This window comes from Corythoichthys intestinalis, chromosome 16 (genome assembly GCF_030265065.1).
Source record: "Corythoichthys intestinalis isolate RoL2023-P3 chromosome 16, ASM3026506v1, whole genome shotgun sequence".
NCBI classification, from domain to species: domain Eukaryota; kingdom Metazoa; phylum Chordata; class Actinopteri; order Syngnathiformes; family Syngnathidae; genus Corythoichthys; species Corythoichthys intestinalis.
Window position 1 is genome coordinate 2,734,235 of NC_080410.1, and position 18,679 is coordinate 2,752,913.

The following is an 18,679-nucleotide window of genomic DNA, read 5'->3' on the forward strand; positions in this document are numbered from 1 at the left end:
GAATACAGCGTTTGCAAAGTAAACATTACAAACTTTCTTTATATAAGGGACTACTTCCGTTTGATCATGGATGGACATGTAAAAAGCTCTCCTCATACACATTCTGTCATGTTAGCTGCACAACAACTGCAGCCGCTCTCCTATGACTCTTTCGCTGTTTACGTCTTTGCCGTGTAATAAAGCATTATTTTGCCATATTCGTGTTAACCATTTGGCAGCTACACGCTCCTCCGACGTCGGCCGGTTTGTCCGGCGTTCATTGTCAAGAAGCTTCCCCGCAAACGAGCCCTCTGCCCTCAGCAGGGGAACGACGAGCTCTAACCTGTTCGCTGCCGGGCGGGTTGCCGATCAGCAAAGACAATCGACAACCCAGTCGTCATGTGAAATGATCCGGGCTAGTTCTGTGTGATTTTCCGCTTCGAAGACTTTAAAACATCACTCGGTTTGGGTTAGCATGTCGGCAAGCTGTCACGCCTCTTGGTTTGTTTACATTCTCTGAAGCCGGGGAAGGGAAATGACATAAGCCAGACTTAGGTGGCATAAAATATTGTTTGGGAGGGTGCGACAGTAAAGGTGAAGTCGACAGTTTTGACCATTATGGAGTAATTTTGCCATGTCGTCCTGAATAAATGCATTTTTTATTATTTCATATTCCATTTAGCACAAGACTGTTATTTGTCATGACCATGCCATTTATTTAGCTATTGGGGAAAATACTTGGATAAAAAGAATATCCCGTAAAATATTAGAGTAGAGAGATTGAAACAATTACATTTTGCGGCTCTCTTCGTCGCGTTTTCCTCGTTCTGAACAATTACCCCTCAATGGGCTAAATAGTACAACCGATGAGCCCATTCTCCCGCTGACGTCATCCACCTGTTGGGGACGCTAGAGCCCTATAATGGTAGGCGTGGCTAACTGGCAGATTAAAAGACTAATGTCTCGTCATTTGAGCTTTGCTAAATTGTTGTATATCGTGGAATCGTCTCAAAATATGATCCTAATTCACATAATAATGCTATTCAAGACTTTTTTCTCCTTTCGTACACACTTTAACCTTGATGGTAGGTGTGCAAGAGGGAAACCGTTGCTCTCCAAGAAGAACATGAAGACCAGACTGAAGTTTGCCAGAGGGAATGTAGACAAAGACCAGGACTTCTAGAATAATGTTATTTGTACTGATGAATCTAAATTTGAATTATTTGGACGCCAAAACAGAGGACATATTTGGCGTAAACCCAATACAGCATTCCAGGAAAATAACCTCATATCAACACTCCAGAATCAACTGGGCGTGTCTTAGATCAGTATCCATCACAGAAAAGCTCTCATTGCAATTTTTCCAGAAATTGCAGTTTCTAGTTTCAATATATATTGAATAAGATATTTCAATTTAAAAACAATACATGGTTGAATCCTTTTCGACGGCCCCTGCCTGTACAAATGGATGAAAACCATAGGCGGAGTGGCAGGGGGGGCAAAGCATGTTGATGACCCCGAGACGCGGTGTCAGTAATTAACTTACAAGATACTGTATATGCTCGGTTAGTAGCTTAGCCCATGCTCATCAATACAGGCATCCCAGCTATGTGTGTGTGCATCTGTGTGTGAGCGGGCATTTTTCTGTGGAGAAGTAGACACCAATTTTCGCATTCCTCGGAGATATCCGATTTAATCCCAAGTTTTTCCAGTCACCCACACCCTTCCGAAACGAATCCTCATCGTGGTGGGTTTGAAAATGGCGGTAGGCAAAACAGGAGACTACATCCATTTGACTCAATATTCCGGCTAGGAATATTTATAATCATACATTGAAAATTAGCGTTTCTAAAATTCTAAATCAGGCTGCTTAGGACAGTTATGCTTCTGGCCAAGGAAGTTGTCCATTGAATATGGTATGCTCGGTGGTCGCTCTGTTGTACAATTAGCATCTTTAATGGGGCAAACAGAAACTCCGCTCACCATTTTGGCGGTGCTCTCCGGCGTTCAATGGTCCACATCTTCAATCCTTGGTTCTCGCTCAGTAGTGTTTGTCGCTTTTGAAAGCTTAGGTTTGAAAGAAATTTCTTCTATCCTGAGGTGGTTTTGGCTACGCAAAGCAAATGACCGTCTCTAAGGTGCGAGTCAAATGATCTGTTTGAAAATTAATTTTTACCCATTATGAAAATAATTTTTTTTGTTAATTTCATTCATTTTTGTTGTTTGTTTTATTGCTTTACAACTTTTATGGACAGCATTTTACCTGCAAGTCCATTTTAAATTCTTACACAAAGTATTGGAAAGTCAATTACATGGATTGACATGTTCGGCCACCAGGGGGCTATGGCCCCGGCCCCTCCTTAATCTCCGCGTATGATGAAAACAACTGCCAGCAGTTGAGTGGCATCGTCGTAGAACGTCCACTTGAATTCCATCTCCCAGTAGCGGCGTCACTGCATAGATCCCGACGCCGACCTCCTCGAATTCGGTGAGCGAGGCCGCTTTACCCATGGCGCCGACACGGGTTGCTCTTGCAATCATCGGAGAGTACATGGGACTGAACTAAATCTGAAGGAGACCAAATGGACTCAACGTCTTCTAACAATGAACATTTGGAATGACTATGTGGATGTCCTAGATGAAAATAGTTCTAAGATCCACCAGTTAAAGCTGAAGAAAGACACAAAGAAAAAGAATTGAACGTGAATTCGCACCCTGAGAAGCAACATTGTTTGGATCTTACTTCAACGTCTTCAGGCTATAGCTGGGATTCTCTTTGATGTCCAATAAGACCCTTTTTCCTTCTTCTATTTGATTGCCCCAGAAGTCCAGCTTTTGTAGATGTGATGGATTTAACTTGAGAGCCTCGGCCAGTGAAATGCACCCTCGCTTCGTGATCCCGCACCCTGACAGGCTGCAACAAATGAGATAATTGCCTCAAGTCAAGACGGGAACCTGGTTAAAGTGATAAAGGTTCTGCTGAAAGTAACATCGTGTCTGCCTTTTCCTTGACTAATACAGGGTCAATGCGTGTCATTAAAAAGCATTAAAAGTATTAAATGGATTTTGTGATAATTCAGGCATTAAAAAGCATTAAACTAAATGAGGCATTGAAAATTATGTTAACTTGACGGTTAAAAAACAACTTTTTTTTTTTTTTGAGATTTAATTTTTGAGACTTGATAGCAGCAGTGCCTCTTTTTAATGGTCGAACGGATCCATGGAAGATTACAAACTGGAGGAGCTCCTTACCTGAGGACTTTTAAGATGCAGTGTGGGCTGGCCAGTCCTTTCGAGAGGATCTCAACCCCTTCATCCGATAGATTGTTCCAGGTGAGGTCCAGCTCTTGAAGATGGGAGGGGGTTACCTTGAGTGCCTCAGCCAATGAAATGCATCCTCGCTGAGTGATGCTGCACTTTGTCAGGCTGCAACAAATGAGATAAGTACCTTAAATCAAGAAGGGACCTGGTTAAAGTGATGAAGGTTCTGCTGAAAGTCACATCGTGTATGCCTTCTCCTTGACTAATACAGGGTTGATGCAGGTCATTAAAAAGCATTAAAAGTCATGAAATGGATTTTTTGAAAGTTCAGACCTTAAAAAGCATTAAACTAAATATTCGAGGCATTAAAAATTATGTAGACTTGACAATTTGTTTGTTTTTTTTAAACATAATTTATTAGAGCTGCTGATTAAAAAAAGCAGTGACTCTTATGATTAGTCGACCGGATCCATGGAAGATTATGAACTGGAGGAGCTTCTTACTTGAGTACTTTTAAGGTGCAGTCTGGGCTGGCCAGTCCTTTCGAGAGGATCTCAACCCCTTCATCTGACAGATTGTTCAAGGTCAGGTCCAGCTCTTGAAGATGGGAGGGGGTTACCTTGAGTGCCTCAGACAATGAAATGCATCCTCGCTGAGTGATGCTGCAGTTTGTCAGGCTGCAACAAATGAGATAAGTCCCTTAAGTCAAGAAGGGACTTGGTTAAAGTGATGAAGGTTATGATGAAAGTCACATCGTGTTTGCCTTTTCTTTGACTAACATAGGGTTGATGCGGATCATTGAAAAGCATTAAATGTCATTAAATGGATTTTGTGAAAATTCAGACCTTAAAAAGCATTAAACTAAATGTTCGAGGCATTAAAAATTATGTAAACATGACATTTATTTTTTTTTTACATAATTTATTAGAGCTGCTGATTAAAAAAAAAAAAAAAAAGCAGTGACTCTTATGATTAGTCGACCGGATTCATGGAAGATTATGAACTGGAGGAGCTCCTTACTCGAGGACTTTTAAGATGCAGTGTGGGCTGGTCAGTCCTTTCGAGAGGATCTCAACCCCTTCATCCGACAGATTGTTCGAGCTCAGGTCCAGCTCTTGAAGATGGGAGGGGTTTAACTTGAGAGCCTCGGCCAATGAAACACATCCTCGCTTTGTGATCCTGCATTGTCTTAGCCTGCAACAAATGAGATAATTGCCTGAAGTCAAGAAGGGAACCTGGTAAAAGTGGTGAAGGTTTGCTGAAAGTAACATCGTGTATGCCTTTTCCTTGACTAATACAGGGTTGATGTGGGTCATTAAAAAGCATTAAAAGTCATTATATGGATTTTGTGAAAATTCAATCCTTAAAAAGCATTATACTAAATGTTCGAGGCATTAAAAATTATGTAAACTTGACGGTTAAAAAAAAAAAAAATTCTTTATACATAATATCTTGGAGTTGCTGCTGATAGCAGCAGTGATTCTTTTGATTAGTGTACCGGCTCCACGGAAGATTACGAACTGGAGGAGGCCCTTACTTTAGGACTTTTAAGATGCAGTGTGGACTGGCCAGTCCGTTTGAGAGGATCTTGACCCCCTCGTCCGACAAATCGTTGTTGAATGTCAGGTACAGATGCCTCAGGTTGGATGGAGCGCTGAGAACTGAAGCCAGCAGTTGACAACTGCGTTTGTTCAGATGACAACTGCCTAGACTGGAGCACACAAGCAGGAGGAAGTTGTGAGAGCAAGCCAAACCTAACACCTGCTGATTTTAGTATGGTGCTTTGAGTAATAATAATATTTTATTTCAAGATGCAAAAAAAGACAATAAAAAATAAAGAGCAAATTACAAACCCCAAAAATATAATGCATTTTATTTTCTCATTGTAATGTCAAAAACGTCTCTTGTGCTGGACAGGACGCAGTCCTTGTTTTGGATGTCGTACACAAGGATGTTCGTATCGTATGACGACGAAGTTAATCGTTGTCTTTTTTTTTCTTTCAAGATTATAAATTGGAATGAACTTGAGTTTTGACACATTTGAGATTTTTCAAGATTTTGGATTTGACACTTTTTTAGGACGAATTTTAGGTAACCCAGCTTTTTGTTTGTTCGCATAAATAAACGATTTCTTACCGTCTTTACTGATGTCAATGACTCAGCTGGAGCATTATATACATTGAAATTAGGGCTGAGCAGCAATGAAAACTGTTCATCTCGAGTAATGTCATGAAATCCTTGCAATTAATAACACATAGTCATCAACAATTCAAAAGTAGCAATAGACGCGGGGAATGAATAGGCCTCTGGAATCTCATCTTTTGCACCAATGCCAACCATTTTCTGTGTTTCAACTCATTCACTCCAAGCCAATTTTCAGAAGCCATTGCCTTTTGTTCATTTACAAAAATTTTAGTCAAGCACCACAGAATATTGTGTTTGATGGCTGCACAAACCCCAAAAAAGAACAATTAAACTCCAGTGTTTCATCATGAAAAATTTTTCTACTGTTCTCCGTTCTTCAGTTATGAGCCGTTGAAAATCAGCAAGTATTATTCCTCTACATTTTTAAGACAGAGGTGATCATTTTTGGGCCAAAAAAGGAAAGGTCAAAGATAAGCAGGCCCCTTAGCACAATGTCACTTACAGCTACGAATCAAGTCAGAAACCTTGGCGTAATTATTGCCTCAGACCTAAAATTTGATTGCCATCTAAAGTCTGTCATTAAATCTGCTTATTACCACCTAAAAAAATGTAGCCAGAATTAAGGGGGCCTCTGACTCAACAAGACATGGAAAAACTTTTGGAAAACGATTGGACTATTGCAAAAATCAAAAATCAGTCGGGAAGCTGCAGCTAGTACAGAATGCTGCAGCCAGAGTCCTCACAAATACAAGGAAACTGGACCACATAACACCGGTTTTGAAATCGTTACACTGGCTTCCAGTGAGTCAAAGGATAGACTATAAAATACTACTGCTGGTCTACAAAACACTTAATGGTCTTGGACCAAAATACATGCTTGATTAGTTAGATTCCTATGAAATATCTAGACCTCTAAGGTCGTCTGGACCTGGTCTCCTGTATGTTCCAAGAACAAGAACCAAGCAGGGTGAGCAGCATTTAGTTATTATGCTCCTCACCTTTGGAACAAGTTACCTGAAGGTCTGAAGTAAGCTCAAACTGTTAGCTCCGTTAAATCAGGGCTAAAAACGCTTTTGTTTAGCACTGCATATCCATAACTGTCTATATATTTCAATTTATTTGCTTCCTCTTGTGCTTATCTACATTGCTGATTTCAATTATTAGCAGTAGTATTAGTATTTGTTTTATTTATTTTTTTATTCTATTCGTGATTAAATGCGATTTTTATGTATGATTTTATTTCCTATTTCGATTGTCTTTGTTTTTACCTTCTATTGATTTTCATGTGAGTTTTATGATCTTCATGTGATGTAAAGCACTTTGAATTGCCTTGTGTTGAATTGTGCTGTATAAATAAATTTGCTTGCCCTTTTTGTGTTTTATGATTGTTTTCTGATTTGTAGTTGTTTTGTTTGTGTTTTGCGCACTTGTTCTTGGATTTGCCATTGAGCTTTTGGAATTTTCAGACTTCACGTAGACTTTAGAGCACCTACTCGGATGTTTGAGAAGCCTTGACCACCAACAGCAGCTTCTCGAGCCCCAACGGCGATGGGGAGTAGCTGCGAAGATCAAAGGACTTTGTGGTTTCATCATCTGTCAGTAAGAAAAAGGCCAGGGCTGACCACATGTCATTTGACATTTGACGGCAGGAGAGACGTCCTGAATCTAGTTCCTCCTGGATCTTTTTCAGCAAGGAGTCGTCCTTCAGCTCGTTTAGGCAGTAGAACAAGTTGACGTTTTTCTCTGGAGTGTTCCGTTTGATTGTTTTCTTGATCAACTCGACTGTCTTTGACTTACTTTGCTCACAGTCCTGAGGAGCCTTCAGCAGTTCCCCAACTAGTTGCTGGTTGCACGGCAAGGAAAGGCCAAAGAGGAAGCGGAGGAACAGGTCCAGGTTTCCTCCACTCTTCGAGGCTTTCTGGAGAGCTGACTTGTGGACCTCAGTGATTGCCTTCTGGTTTATTTTTTTCCATCTTGAATCATTCAGTACGTTCTTGTTGTCGTGGAAGAGGCTCATCATCACGTATAGTGCGGCCAGATACTCCTGGATGGTCAGATGAATGAACTGAAACATCTTTTGTTTGCTTCTCCTGAGCGGAGGGACCTCCCTAAACACCTCTGTGAATAAACCAGAGTGTTTTGCAGCTTGGCCGTAATCAAAGCCGCTGTCTGCCAGATCCTTCTCGTAGAAGATCTGACACATATTCATGGTGTGGTGAAAGGCCAGCTTTGCCAGGGCTTTCACGTAAAGGATGTACTCTGTTGTATTTCTCTCCTTGGAGTTTTCCAGGTGGTGACCTGCAAACGCTGAGTACATGTCAGTCAGCGTTGTGGGAAGCTCTCCCTCCTTTCCTTTGTCCAAATGATCCTGAAGAACTGTGGCGATGAGCCAGCAGAAGATGGGAATGTGGCACATGATGAAGATGGTGCGAGATTTCCGAATGTGCTCAATGATGCTCTCCTTATTTGGGAACCTTTTCATGAAGTACTCCAGCCTCCGGGAATCGCTGAATCCTCTCACCTCTGTTCGGCTGTCGATGAGGTCGGAGGGGATATCGTGGGCCGACGCGGGCCGCGTGGTAATCCAAACCCGGGCGCAAGGAAGCAAGTTCCCTTTGACGAGGTGCGCCAGTAGCACCTCCAGCGGGTAAGCCTTCTCGATATCCACGTCCACTTTGGTGTGGTTCTTCAAGTCCATTTTGAAGTTGCACTCGTCCAGTCCGTCCAGTACAAACAGGATCTTGATACTACTGCTTTCGTAGTCCCGCTTCCCGGACGTCTGCAGGTCGGCAAATATTTTGTTCAGCGATTCCTCGCTCATGTGCCTGTTCTCGCACACGTAGAGTCGGATGAGCTCGGCCAACGTGAAGCTCCTTCCTTTGTCCATGTTCAACTCGCGGAAAGTGAAGGGAAATATGAAGTGCACGTCCTGATTGGCATTCCCGTTGGCCCAGTCCCACACAAACTTTCGAACTAGGAAGGTTTTTCCAATTCCCGCGAACCCGATGGTAAGCAGCATGCGTATCGGTCGCTGCTTTCCGTCAGGGCTTTTGAAGATGTCGCAAAGCAGAATAGACTCCTTGGCCGCGGTGCACGTCTCCATCTGAAGGACCTCGTGCCGCTCGTCGGGGCTGATGTCTGCCCCATAGGTGATGTCCAGCTCCGTGTAGACATCTGTCAGAGGCTGCTGCCGCCAGCGCTCGTTGTTGCCCTCAGAAGCAAAGTTGTATAAACGCCGCAGGTTGTCTTGCAGCTCCCCCTTCAATCTGGCAAGCTTATCGTCATCATCGTGGACGGAGAAGACTGGTCCTGCAAGAAAGCAGCATTGACCTGTTATGGAAAAAAAGCAACCGCCTCAGCAACACAGCCACCAGAGATATGAATAGGGCAGCGCCACACCCAGACAGAAAAGAACCGTTTAATGAAACATCTTCATTAATTAATAGTCTACCTGCCTTTTGTGAAATATGAGCTTAAGAGATAAAACACATGAAATTTGTCAGGACCTCAACTTGTTACTTTACAAGACAAACGAACTTACCAAATGGCTTTGACTTTTATCAAAACTGATATACAGTGGGGCAAATAAGTATTTAGTCAACCACTAATTGGGCAAGTTCTCCCACTTAAAAATATTAGAGAGGCCTGTAATAGTTGAGATGGGTAAACCTCAACCATGAGAGACAGAATGTGGGGAAAAAAACAGAAAACCACATTGTTTGATTTTTAAAGAATTTATTTGCAAATCATGTTGGAAAATAAGTATTTGGTCAATACCAAAAGTTCATCTCAATACTTTGTTATATACCCTTTGTTGGCAATAACTGAGGCCAAAGGTTTTCTGTAATTCTTCACAAGCTTTTCACACACTGTTGCTGGTATTTTGGCCCATTCCTCCATGCAGAGCTCCTCTAGGGCAGTGATGTTTTTGGGCTGTCGTTGGGCAACACGGACTTTCAACTCTACAGATTTTGTATGGGGTTGAGATCTGGAGACTGGCTAGGCCACTCCAGGACCTTGAAATGCTTCTTACGAAGCCACTCCTTTGTTGCCTGGCTGTGCGTTTGGGATAATTGTCATGCTGAAAGACCCAGCCTCGTCTCATCTTCAATGCCCTTGGTGATGGAAGAAGATTTTCACTCAAAATCTCTCGATACATGGCCCCATTCATACTTTGCTTTGCACAGATCAGTCTGATGTTTCCACCCCCATGCTTCACAGTGGGTATAGTGTTCTTCGGATGCAATTCAGTATTCTTTCTCCTCCAAACACAAAAACCTGTGTTTCTACCAAAAAGTTCTATTTTGGTTTCATCTGACCATAACACATTCTCCCAGTCCTCTTCTGGATCCTCCAAATGCTCTTTAGCGAACTGCAGATGGGCTTGAACGTGCACTGGCTTCAGCAGGGGGACACGTCTGGCAGTGCAGGATTTGAGTCCCCGGCAGCGCATTGTGTTACTGATAGTAGCCTTTGTTACTGTGGTCCCAGCTCTCTGTAGGTCATTAACTAGGTCCCCCGTGTGGTTCTGGGATTTTTGCTCACCGTTCTTATTATCATTTTGACGCCACGGGGTGAGATCTTGCATGGAGCCCCATATCGAGGGAGCTTATCAGTGGTCTTGTATGTCTTCCATTTTCTAACAATTGCTCCCACAGTCGATTTCTTTACACCAAGCGTTTTACCTATTGCAGATTCAGTCTTCCCAGCCTGGTGCAGGTCTACAATTTTGTCTCTGGTGTCCTTCTCCTCTTTGGTCTTGGTCATAGTGGAGTTTGGAGTGTGACTGACTGAGGTTGTGGACAGGTGTCTTTTATACCGATAATGAGTTAAAAGAGGTGCCATTAAAACAGGTAATGAGTGGAGCCTCGTTAGACCTCGTTAGAAGAAGTTAGACCTCATTTACAGCCAGCAATCATGCTTGTTTGTCGGTGACCAATACTTATTTTCCACTCTAATTTGTAAATAAATTCTTTAAAAATCAAACAATGTGGTTTTCTGTTTTTTTCCCACATTGTGTCTCTCATGGTTGAGGTTTACCCATGTTGACAATTACAGGTCTCTCTAATCTTTTCAAGTAGGAGAACTAAATACTTATTTGCTCCACCATATGTGTGTGTGCGTCTGTGTGTGAGCGCGCGTTTTTCTGTGGAGAAGTAGACGCCAATTTTCGCGTTCCACTTGATGTATCCAATTTAATGCCAAGTTTTTCCAGTCACCCACACCACTTATTTGCCCCATTGTAGCTCCAATCGTCTTCATGAGTACAACGTGCACCTGGAGGCATATTTCAGAATAGAGCTTATACAAAATGAGTCTCACCCTGAGTTTTATCAATACTGACCAAGGGTTTCTTTTACTCTTGTGTGTGGAACAGACAACTAAGAGTTCCTCGTCTCACGGTTGACTTTCACAGAAGCTATTTTGGGTACTAACCTGTTATTTCCAGAATGTTGTGACGCAAAATCTCAGCCAAGTTATTGTTACCGATCCTCTCCAGAATCTTGACCGTCTCCTCCAGAACGTTCTCCCCATGCTTCTTCACCAGCTCAACAGCAATGTACACCCGGCTGGAGTTTTCACATACGCTTAGAGGTAGGTCTGTGTAGAACTTAAAGGATTGGAAGTCGTCCTCCCCCAGCTCCATCAGCGTTTTCAACAGCTGCTCCTTACGGTTGGTGTCCAGAGGCATCCTTACACCTCGTAAACGCGTGAGCGAGATGACTGTCGCTTGGGTATCTACGGACGACAACTTATTGTAACTTGAACTCTTAATCCATTCGAGTGACGCGAAACAAAGCATGGACGTCAGGTCAATCGTAATAATTCATGTTGGAACTCCCTTGTTGCTTAGTTAGCTACATTGTGGCACTAAATAACTTGTTTTGATGTTAAACATACCTGACCTAGTTGAAGACAATACATGCCTGATTCTGTCTAAATTTTCAAAGAGGCCAGATTGCAAACAATCAGATAATAGCTGGCAATGAGGAAATGCATTCCAAGCATCATTGAGGCGAGTTGCACTTCTACATACCACAAGACGTTGCCAAGCCTTTTTAAGCACCCATGTCTTTTTTGAAAGACGAAAAACTTCAATGTCAGTAAACAAGCGTCGAAAATTCCGTCTCATTCAAAATTTAATTGGATATTTTAAGCTAAAAGACATTTCAGTGGAAACAAAATGTACTTGGCGCTTAAGTGATATTTTTGTGCTTCCCGTTACGCACCTGATAGAATAAATGAAACAGTAGGCTAACTTACCTAAGGAGCAAATTCTAAACAACCTTTTAAGCGAACGAACTTGCTACTCTTTTCTTTGTTCATGATTTTCATTTCAGTTCAAGAGAAAATTTACGCTGCCTTGTTGTCGCCTCGTTTCCTCCCGTCCCAGTGACTTCTTGTTTTTCTGGTCCTCCTAGACAGGGCACGCTGGGTGTGACCTTCAGTGGCACCCACAACACCCGTGTGCGCCTTATTGCCTCCAGTGTTCCCAATTGGGTGGTTTTGTGCCCAGTTGGTCTATTTTTAGACCAAAACTTTAAACCAACTGTAACCGATGTGTAAAACGGTTAAAAGTAATTTTCACCAAAGTTCGTTTTTTCAAAATAGTATTTTTAAATTCATAGTAATCCAGTGTGTTCGCATTTGTGAGTGTTTATTATGGAGGACCAGGAGTGCAAAAGTTAAATAAATAAATACACAATTGAATAAATAATTAAAAGTGTCATTAAAATGCTTGTATTTCAATATTTATTTATTTATTTCAATATTTATTTCCATTTTTTATTTATTTCAATTTATATTCATTTATTTCAATTTTTATTTATTTATTTCAATTTTTATTTATTTATTTCAATTTTTATTTATTTATTTCCATTTATATTTATTTCAATTTATATTTATTTCAATTTTTTTATTTATTTAAACCTTTATTTCGATTTTTAGTTTATTGCAATTCATATTTATTTCAACATTCATTTCGATTTTTATTTATCTGTTTCAGTTTTTATTATTTATTTATTTATTTCAATTTTTATTCATTTATTTCAAGATTTATTTATATATAATTTTATTTATTTATTTCAACATTTATTTATTTCACTTTTTATTTATTTCATTCTTGCACTCTTGTTCCCCGTGTGGCCGCATGAAATAATTTTATCTGTCATTGGCTCATCAGACTCGGTGGGCGGGCTTGAACTAGGCGGGGTTTGAGTTGATTGAGTAATAAGCGATTGCTTCGTCCTATTTCTTCCCAACATGGCGGCGTTATCTGAGATTTTGCATGAGCTCTCTCGGGACATGTTAGATTTCTCAGAACAAATTGAAGCAGGACATTTGGACCCTGAGTACGTGTCCTATAAAACAGAGCGATTAATTAATGTTCTTGGCATCATCTCGGCTCTGTCAGATCAAGATGTTGATCAAAGAGTTTTCGATACTGCGGTCAAGCCAGCCTCCACTCGTAAAAACGAAGTCAAGCCAGCCGCCCCTCATTTGGATTATTGTTTGCATTATGTACATTACGGTAATGCAATGCGCTGGCTTCAGAATGCAATGAGGTGGCTTCAGAGCGCGCGGTGGCTTCAGAGTGGAAGTCCCTTTATTGAATATATGAAAAAAACGGGGACCTATTAGAGAACAGGTCCACTTCAGAGAGACATTGGAGCACCCCTAGACCCAAACTAAATCATTATGATATAAAAATGATCTCGGAATTCATAGTAAAACTACTTAGAAAACTGCTAGTTATTTCTGTCATTTAGCCTTATTTCAAAAATTGATTTAAAAAAATCTGGGCGATATCCAAGGACCTTTCCACTTCTGAGGTATACTAGAGTATCCAGTAGCAGACGTCTGCCCGCTTAAAGGCGCTGGCCCACGCGATGTAGAAGCCACAGATTGGACTTCACCATGGGCTGCTGGTGGAGTCCTCATCAGAGCTTCCTCGATTAAATTTGCTGCAGCTCTGGGCACTTTGTGGACATATTGTAATGTCCGTAACTTTGTGCAGACCCTTGAAGGGGTCATAGGACTGCAGAGTAATGATGTAGCGGGAAGCAAGGGAGAGAGTGCGGCGTGAGAGCGAAGTTGGCGGTCGCGTGTAACAGCAGTCCGCTGTTATTTTTGTTTTTGTTATTTAACTGTTGCCACAATAAAGTGAAGAAAGCCATCATTCAGTCCTCTCCTTTCTATTTCCCCATTCGGGGCTATTACAATATGTAATGTTTTGCTTGTACATGCGAAATGCGTCAAGGCCTACTACCACTACACTGACCACGCTACTAATCTTCTTCGTCTTTGTGATTTTGAGGGAGCAATTATAGCCAAGCCTCAGGAGTCAAGCTATTATCTGAGATCGACTAGTTAAGTCTTGCTTTGCTGAGCAACCAATCAGACGTTAGAAACTTTGACAAGCAAACGTGACAGATAAAATTATTTCATGGTTGCACCTCTGGAGGAACAAGAGTGCAAGAATGAAATAAATAAAAAGTGAAATAAATAAATGTTGAAATAAATAAATAAATTATGAAATAAATAAATAAAAATTGAAATAAATAAATAAAAGTTGAAATAAATGAATAAAAATTGAAATAAATAAAAATCGAAATACATTTTGGAATAAATATAAATTGAAATAAATAAATAAAAATTGAAATAAATAAATATTAATTGAAATAAATGAATATAAATTGAAATAAATAAATAAACATTGAAATAGAAGCATTTTAATGACACTTTTATTTATTCATTTAATTGTGTATTTATTTATTGAATTTTTGCACTCCTGGTCCTCCATAGTTTATATAGGGGAGTGCTTTTTATTCATTTCATTCCCATGACCTTTAACTTCGTCGTGATGTCACTTTCTCATGTTCTCGCGGCCTCTTCAGTTATTACCGAGACTGCAGTGAGACAGGTACGATGTGATGTGAAGATGCTCCTTTGTTTGTGTTTAGTACTTTGGGTGAAAAAGCGCAAAATAAGAAAGTTGTGCTCGCTTTTCAATATAGCAGAGCCTATTTAGAGTGTTTTTTGTGTTTCATGGAACATGGGTACAGCGAGTGCAAAGTTCTTTTTAAGACATTTAAGCCGACGAAGCAGTTTATATTTATGCGTCCTGCCACATTTTTCCTTTTGAAGGTGCGCATGAGGGCTTCCATCATGTATGTGTGCTCCCTTGTTTAATTTGTATTGTGTGTATTTCTATTGATGTAACGGTTCAAATGTTCATGTTTATAAAAAAAAATCTAAAATAACTTGACAGTTGGGAAGGGGGAAAGTTATGTTTGCTGTATATTGTATTTGTTTTGAAGCTGTGCACAGAAAAATGTATTTTTGGAGTTGTTACCAAGACTGCAGAGAGACAGGTGCGTACGAGAGCTTCAGCCAGAGAGGTCGCTGTATTCATTTTTTATTTTCCATCAGATGGCTGTGACTAAATAAAACTCCTTCCAGCTGGCAACAGAGCGGCCTTCTCGTGTCATCATTCGTCCGTACAAGAAAACACAACGCAAAAGTCTTATATTGCCAGGCGTCAGCACAAGACTGGCTATACAACCATGCGATCTGTCTTCCTCGTCCAGGTCAGGTCTCGTACCCGCGTGAAACCTACCTCCCGATGCCTTCAGGAATGTGCGCTGGCAGCTAAAGCAGCTAGCTTGAGCTTTTGGCTTAGTGGTCAGCGCACTTGCCTGCTGTGCTGGACGCATCCTGCGACGTGGGTACGAGTCCTGACCTGGACGAGGCGGGGGGGGGGGGTCGCGTCATGTGGCGTGGCTCCATGCAGACAGGTTTCATCGGTGCCGAGACCCAGATACAGTGAAGGTTTCGAGGGGCGCATGCGTGTCCGTTGTGCGCGGTGCATAGAAACGTCCCTCCCGATGCCTTTAAGCCTGAAACCCTATGTGACCTAAACCCTAAACTGAGTGTGTGCGGTATTTTTTTTAACCAAACATGAGCACAAAGCAAAGAGCACTTGTGGTATGAAGAGCTAAGACGAGGAAATACGACAAAGCGTATGTAGCCTTTGGCTTTGACTTTTATTACTGTCGAAGATGAGGAAAGACCAGTCTGTTTACTGTGTCTAAAAATGATTTAAAGCTTCCCCATGTAGCCTATACCTGTAGTTAGGTCGCAGTGCTTCATGTTCACTTTAGGGTTTCCTCATCTCGATAAAATACTAAATTGATATTGAAGGAGCATTTCTACTCAAACTATAGCATATGTTTATCTATTTCTTTCTCAATAACAAAGTCGCTGGGGATAAATTTTCACTTGAACCGAATCGGCTCAAATCGTGTACTACTTTTGATTAATCATCCCCGATTCAGAAAGTCTATGATTTGAATTGTTTTTTGAGTGATTCACACGCTTAGAGACGATGTAGGAAGATAGCTGTCAAAAAGATTTGTGCTCGTGTTTACACGTGTCCATATGTAAAAGATTTGTAACCATATTTATGCATTCGTGCTCAAGTTTAGGTATTTATATCTTTAAACACAAAATTCTGAAGTATTTTTTGTGGGTGTGTGTATATCCAGGACAATAAAATCATGACAATTGTATGGATTTTTTTTCCTACATAGTTATTTTATGGACTGAATTTAAATGAAACACACTGAGGGCATACACTGCTGGCCAAACGTATTGGCACCCCTGGAATTCTGTCAGATATTGCTCAATTTCTCCTAGAAAATGATTGCAATTACAAATGCTTTGGTAGAAATATCTTTATTATTTTTGCTTGCAATGAAAAAACGCAAAAGAGAATGGGGAAAAAATCTAATCATTATCATTTTACACAAAACCCCAAAAACTGGTCGGTCAAAAGTATTGGCACCCTTTGATAAATCATGTGATGCATCTCTAATTTGTGTACCGTAATTTCCGGACCACAAGCCGCTACTTTTTTCCCTCATTTTGAATCCTGCGGCGTATGCAACGATGCGGCCAATTTATCAATTTTTCTAACGACCGCCAGGAGTGCTCGAGGGTCAAATGTAAGCGTAAGACACGTGGAATATACTGTATATGTCGAGGAAGACGCTAGTTTTCAATCTTACCCGTATTTTAACTATGTGGTTTGTCCACAAATAAAAGTAGCAGACCCTCATCTTTGTGCATTAGTAAAACTAGCAGACCCGCATCATGGAAAATGCTAGAAGAAACGGATATGACATGCTAAGTTGAATTGAAGGCTTGGATGACCAGTGGCGAGAGATTGTTTACCAAAACTGCCCGCACGCGAAGAGCCACTTTTGCACAAGTCTGATAGCGTGGAGCAGTGTAAAAAAATCCACCATCACCAACGGGTTTCGAAAAGCCGGTCTGCTGCGCGACGAAGACGACGACACACGCTCACGAGTGAGCTTGAGGAGTCAGCCAAGTGCCGTGTTGCTGCCGCTGTTTGGAAAAAAAAGTTAAGGTATTGTAACGTTGACAAAGAGTCACCCGCTTAGTTTGGTTGCAATTCTTTATTTTGGAAACTCGTGGAACAACACCTGACTGCTGTCTGTAGCAGCCGATGCACACATCCCACAACAACAACAGGAAGGCACATCTCTCGCTCTTCTGCACCTCGCTTACTCCCGTAAGTCACCAACACGATTTGTTAAAGTATGTTATTAAAACTCAAACTGTATTTCTTTATAAATATCTCATGATACTATGTGGGCACATCCGGCTTATAAACAGGAGAGGCTTATGTATGTACAATTTTTTTTTTTCTTTAAAAATGTACTGGGTGAGGCTTGTAATCAGGTGCGCTCAATAGTCCGGAAATTACGGTAATTAACAGCACCTGTTACTTACCTGTGGCCCGTAACAGGTGGTGGCAATAACTAAATCAGACTTGCAGCCAGTTAAAATGGATTAAAGTTGACTCAACCTGTGTCCTTGTGTGTACCACATTGAGCATGGAGAAAAGAAAGAAGACCAAAGAACTGTCTGAGGACTTGAGAAGCAAACTTGTGAGGAAGCATGGGCAATCTCAAAGCTGCAAGTCCATCTCCAAAGACCTGAATGTTCCTGTGTCTACCGTGCACAGTGTTATCAATGAGTGTAAAGCCCATGGCACTGTGGCTAACCTCCCTAGATGTGTACGGAAAACAAAAATTGACGAGAGATTTCAACAAAAGATTGTGCGGATGGTGGAAGAAGAACCTCGACTAACATCCAAACAAGTTCACGGTGTCCTGCAGTCCGAGGGTACAACAGTGTCAACACGTACTATCCGTCGGCGTCTGAATGAAAAGGGACTCTATGGTAGGATACCCAGGAATACCCCACTTCTGACCCAGAGACATAAAAAAAGCCAGGCTGGAGTTTGCCAAAACTTACCTGAGAAAGCCAAAAATGTTTTTGGAAGAATGTTCTCTGGTCAGATGAGACAATAATAGAGCTTTTGGGAAAAGGCATCAACATAGAGTTCCTTCCTTCCTTCCTTCCATCCATCCATCCATCCATCCATCCATCCATCCATCCATCCATCCATCCATCCATCCATCCATCCATCCATCCATCCATCCATCCATCCATCCATCCATCCATCCATCCATCCATCCATCCATCCATCCATCCATCCATCCATCCATCCATCCATCCATCCATCCATCCATCGCTTAAGCCGGGGTCAGGTCGCGGGGGCAGCAACTTTAACAGGGAAGCCCAGACTTCCCTCTCCCCAGCCACTTCAACCAGCTCCTCCGGCGGGATCCCAAGGCGTTCCTAGGCCAGCCGAGAGACATAGTCTCTCCAGTGCGTCCTGGGTCGTCCCCGGGGCCTCCCGCCGGTGGGACATGCCCGAAACACCTCTCCTGGGAGGCGTCCAGGAGGCATCCGAACCAGATGCCTGAGCCACCTCAACTGGCTGCTCTCAACGCAGAGGAGTAGCGACTCGACACCGAGTCCCTCCCGGATGACCGGACTTCTCACCCTATCTCTAAGGGAGAGCCCGGTCACCCTGCGGAGGAAACTCATTTCGGCCACTTGTATCCGGGATCTTGTTCTTTCGGTCACGACCCACAGCTCGTGACCATAGGTGAGGGTAGGAATGTAGATGGACCGGTAAATCGAGAGCTTCGCCTTTTGGCTCAGCTCCTTCTTCACCACAACGGACCGATGCAGAGTCTGCATCACTGCAGACGCTGCACCGATCTGCCTGTCAATCTCCCGCTCCCTCCTACCCTCACTCATGAACAAGACCCCAAGATACTTGAACTCCTCCACTTGGGGCAGGATCTCATCACCGACCCGGAGAGGGCACGCCACCCTTATCCTCCGGCTGAGG

At 41.9% G+C, this 18,679-nt stretch overlaps 1 protein-coding gene across 1 annotated transcript; it reads right to left on the bottom strand.

Annotated features, from left to right (window-relative positions):
- Positions 1-666: 666 nt before the first annotated feature.
- LOC130931837 (NACHT, LRR and PYD domains-containing protein 3-like) lies at positions 667-11,766 on the bottom strand. Its single transcript, XM_057860958.1, has 9 exons — positions 11,744-11,766; positions 10,822-11,124; positions 6,879-8,715; positions 4,778-4,951; positions 4,261-4,434; positions 3,744-3,917; positions 3,232-3,405; positions 2,723-2,893; positions 667-2,649 (listed from the first exon to the last, which is right to left on the bottom strand). The coding sequence occupies exons 2-9, from the start codon at positions 11,075-11,077 to the stop codon at positions 2,601-2,603; spliced, it is 3,009 nt and encodes a 1,002-aa protein (XP_057716941.1). The 5' UTR covers positions 11,078-11,124; positions 11,744-11,766; the 3' UTR covers positions 667-2,600.
- Positions 11,767-18,679: the final 6,913 nt, after the last annotated feature.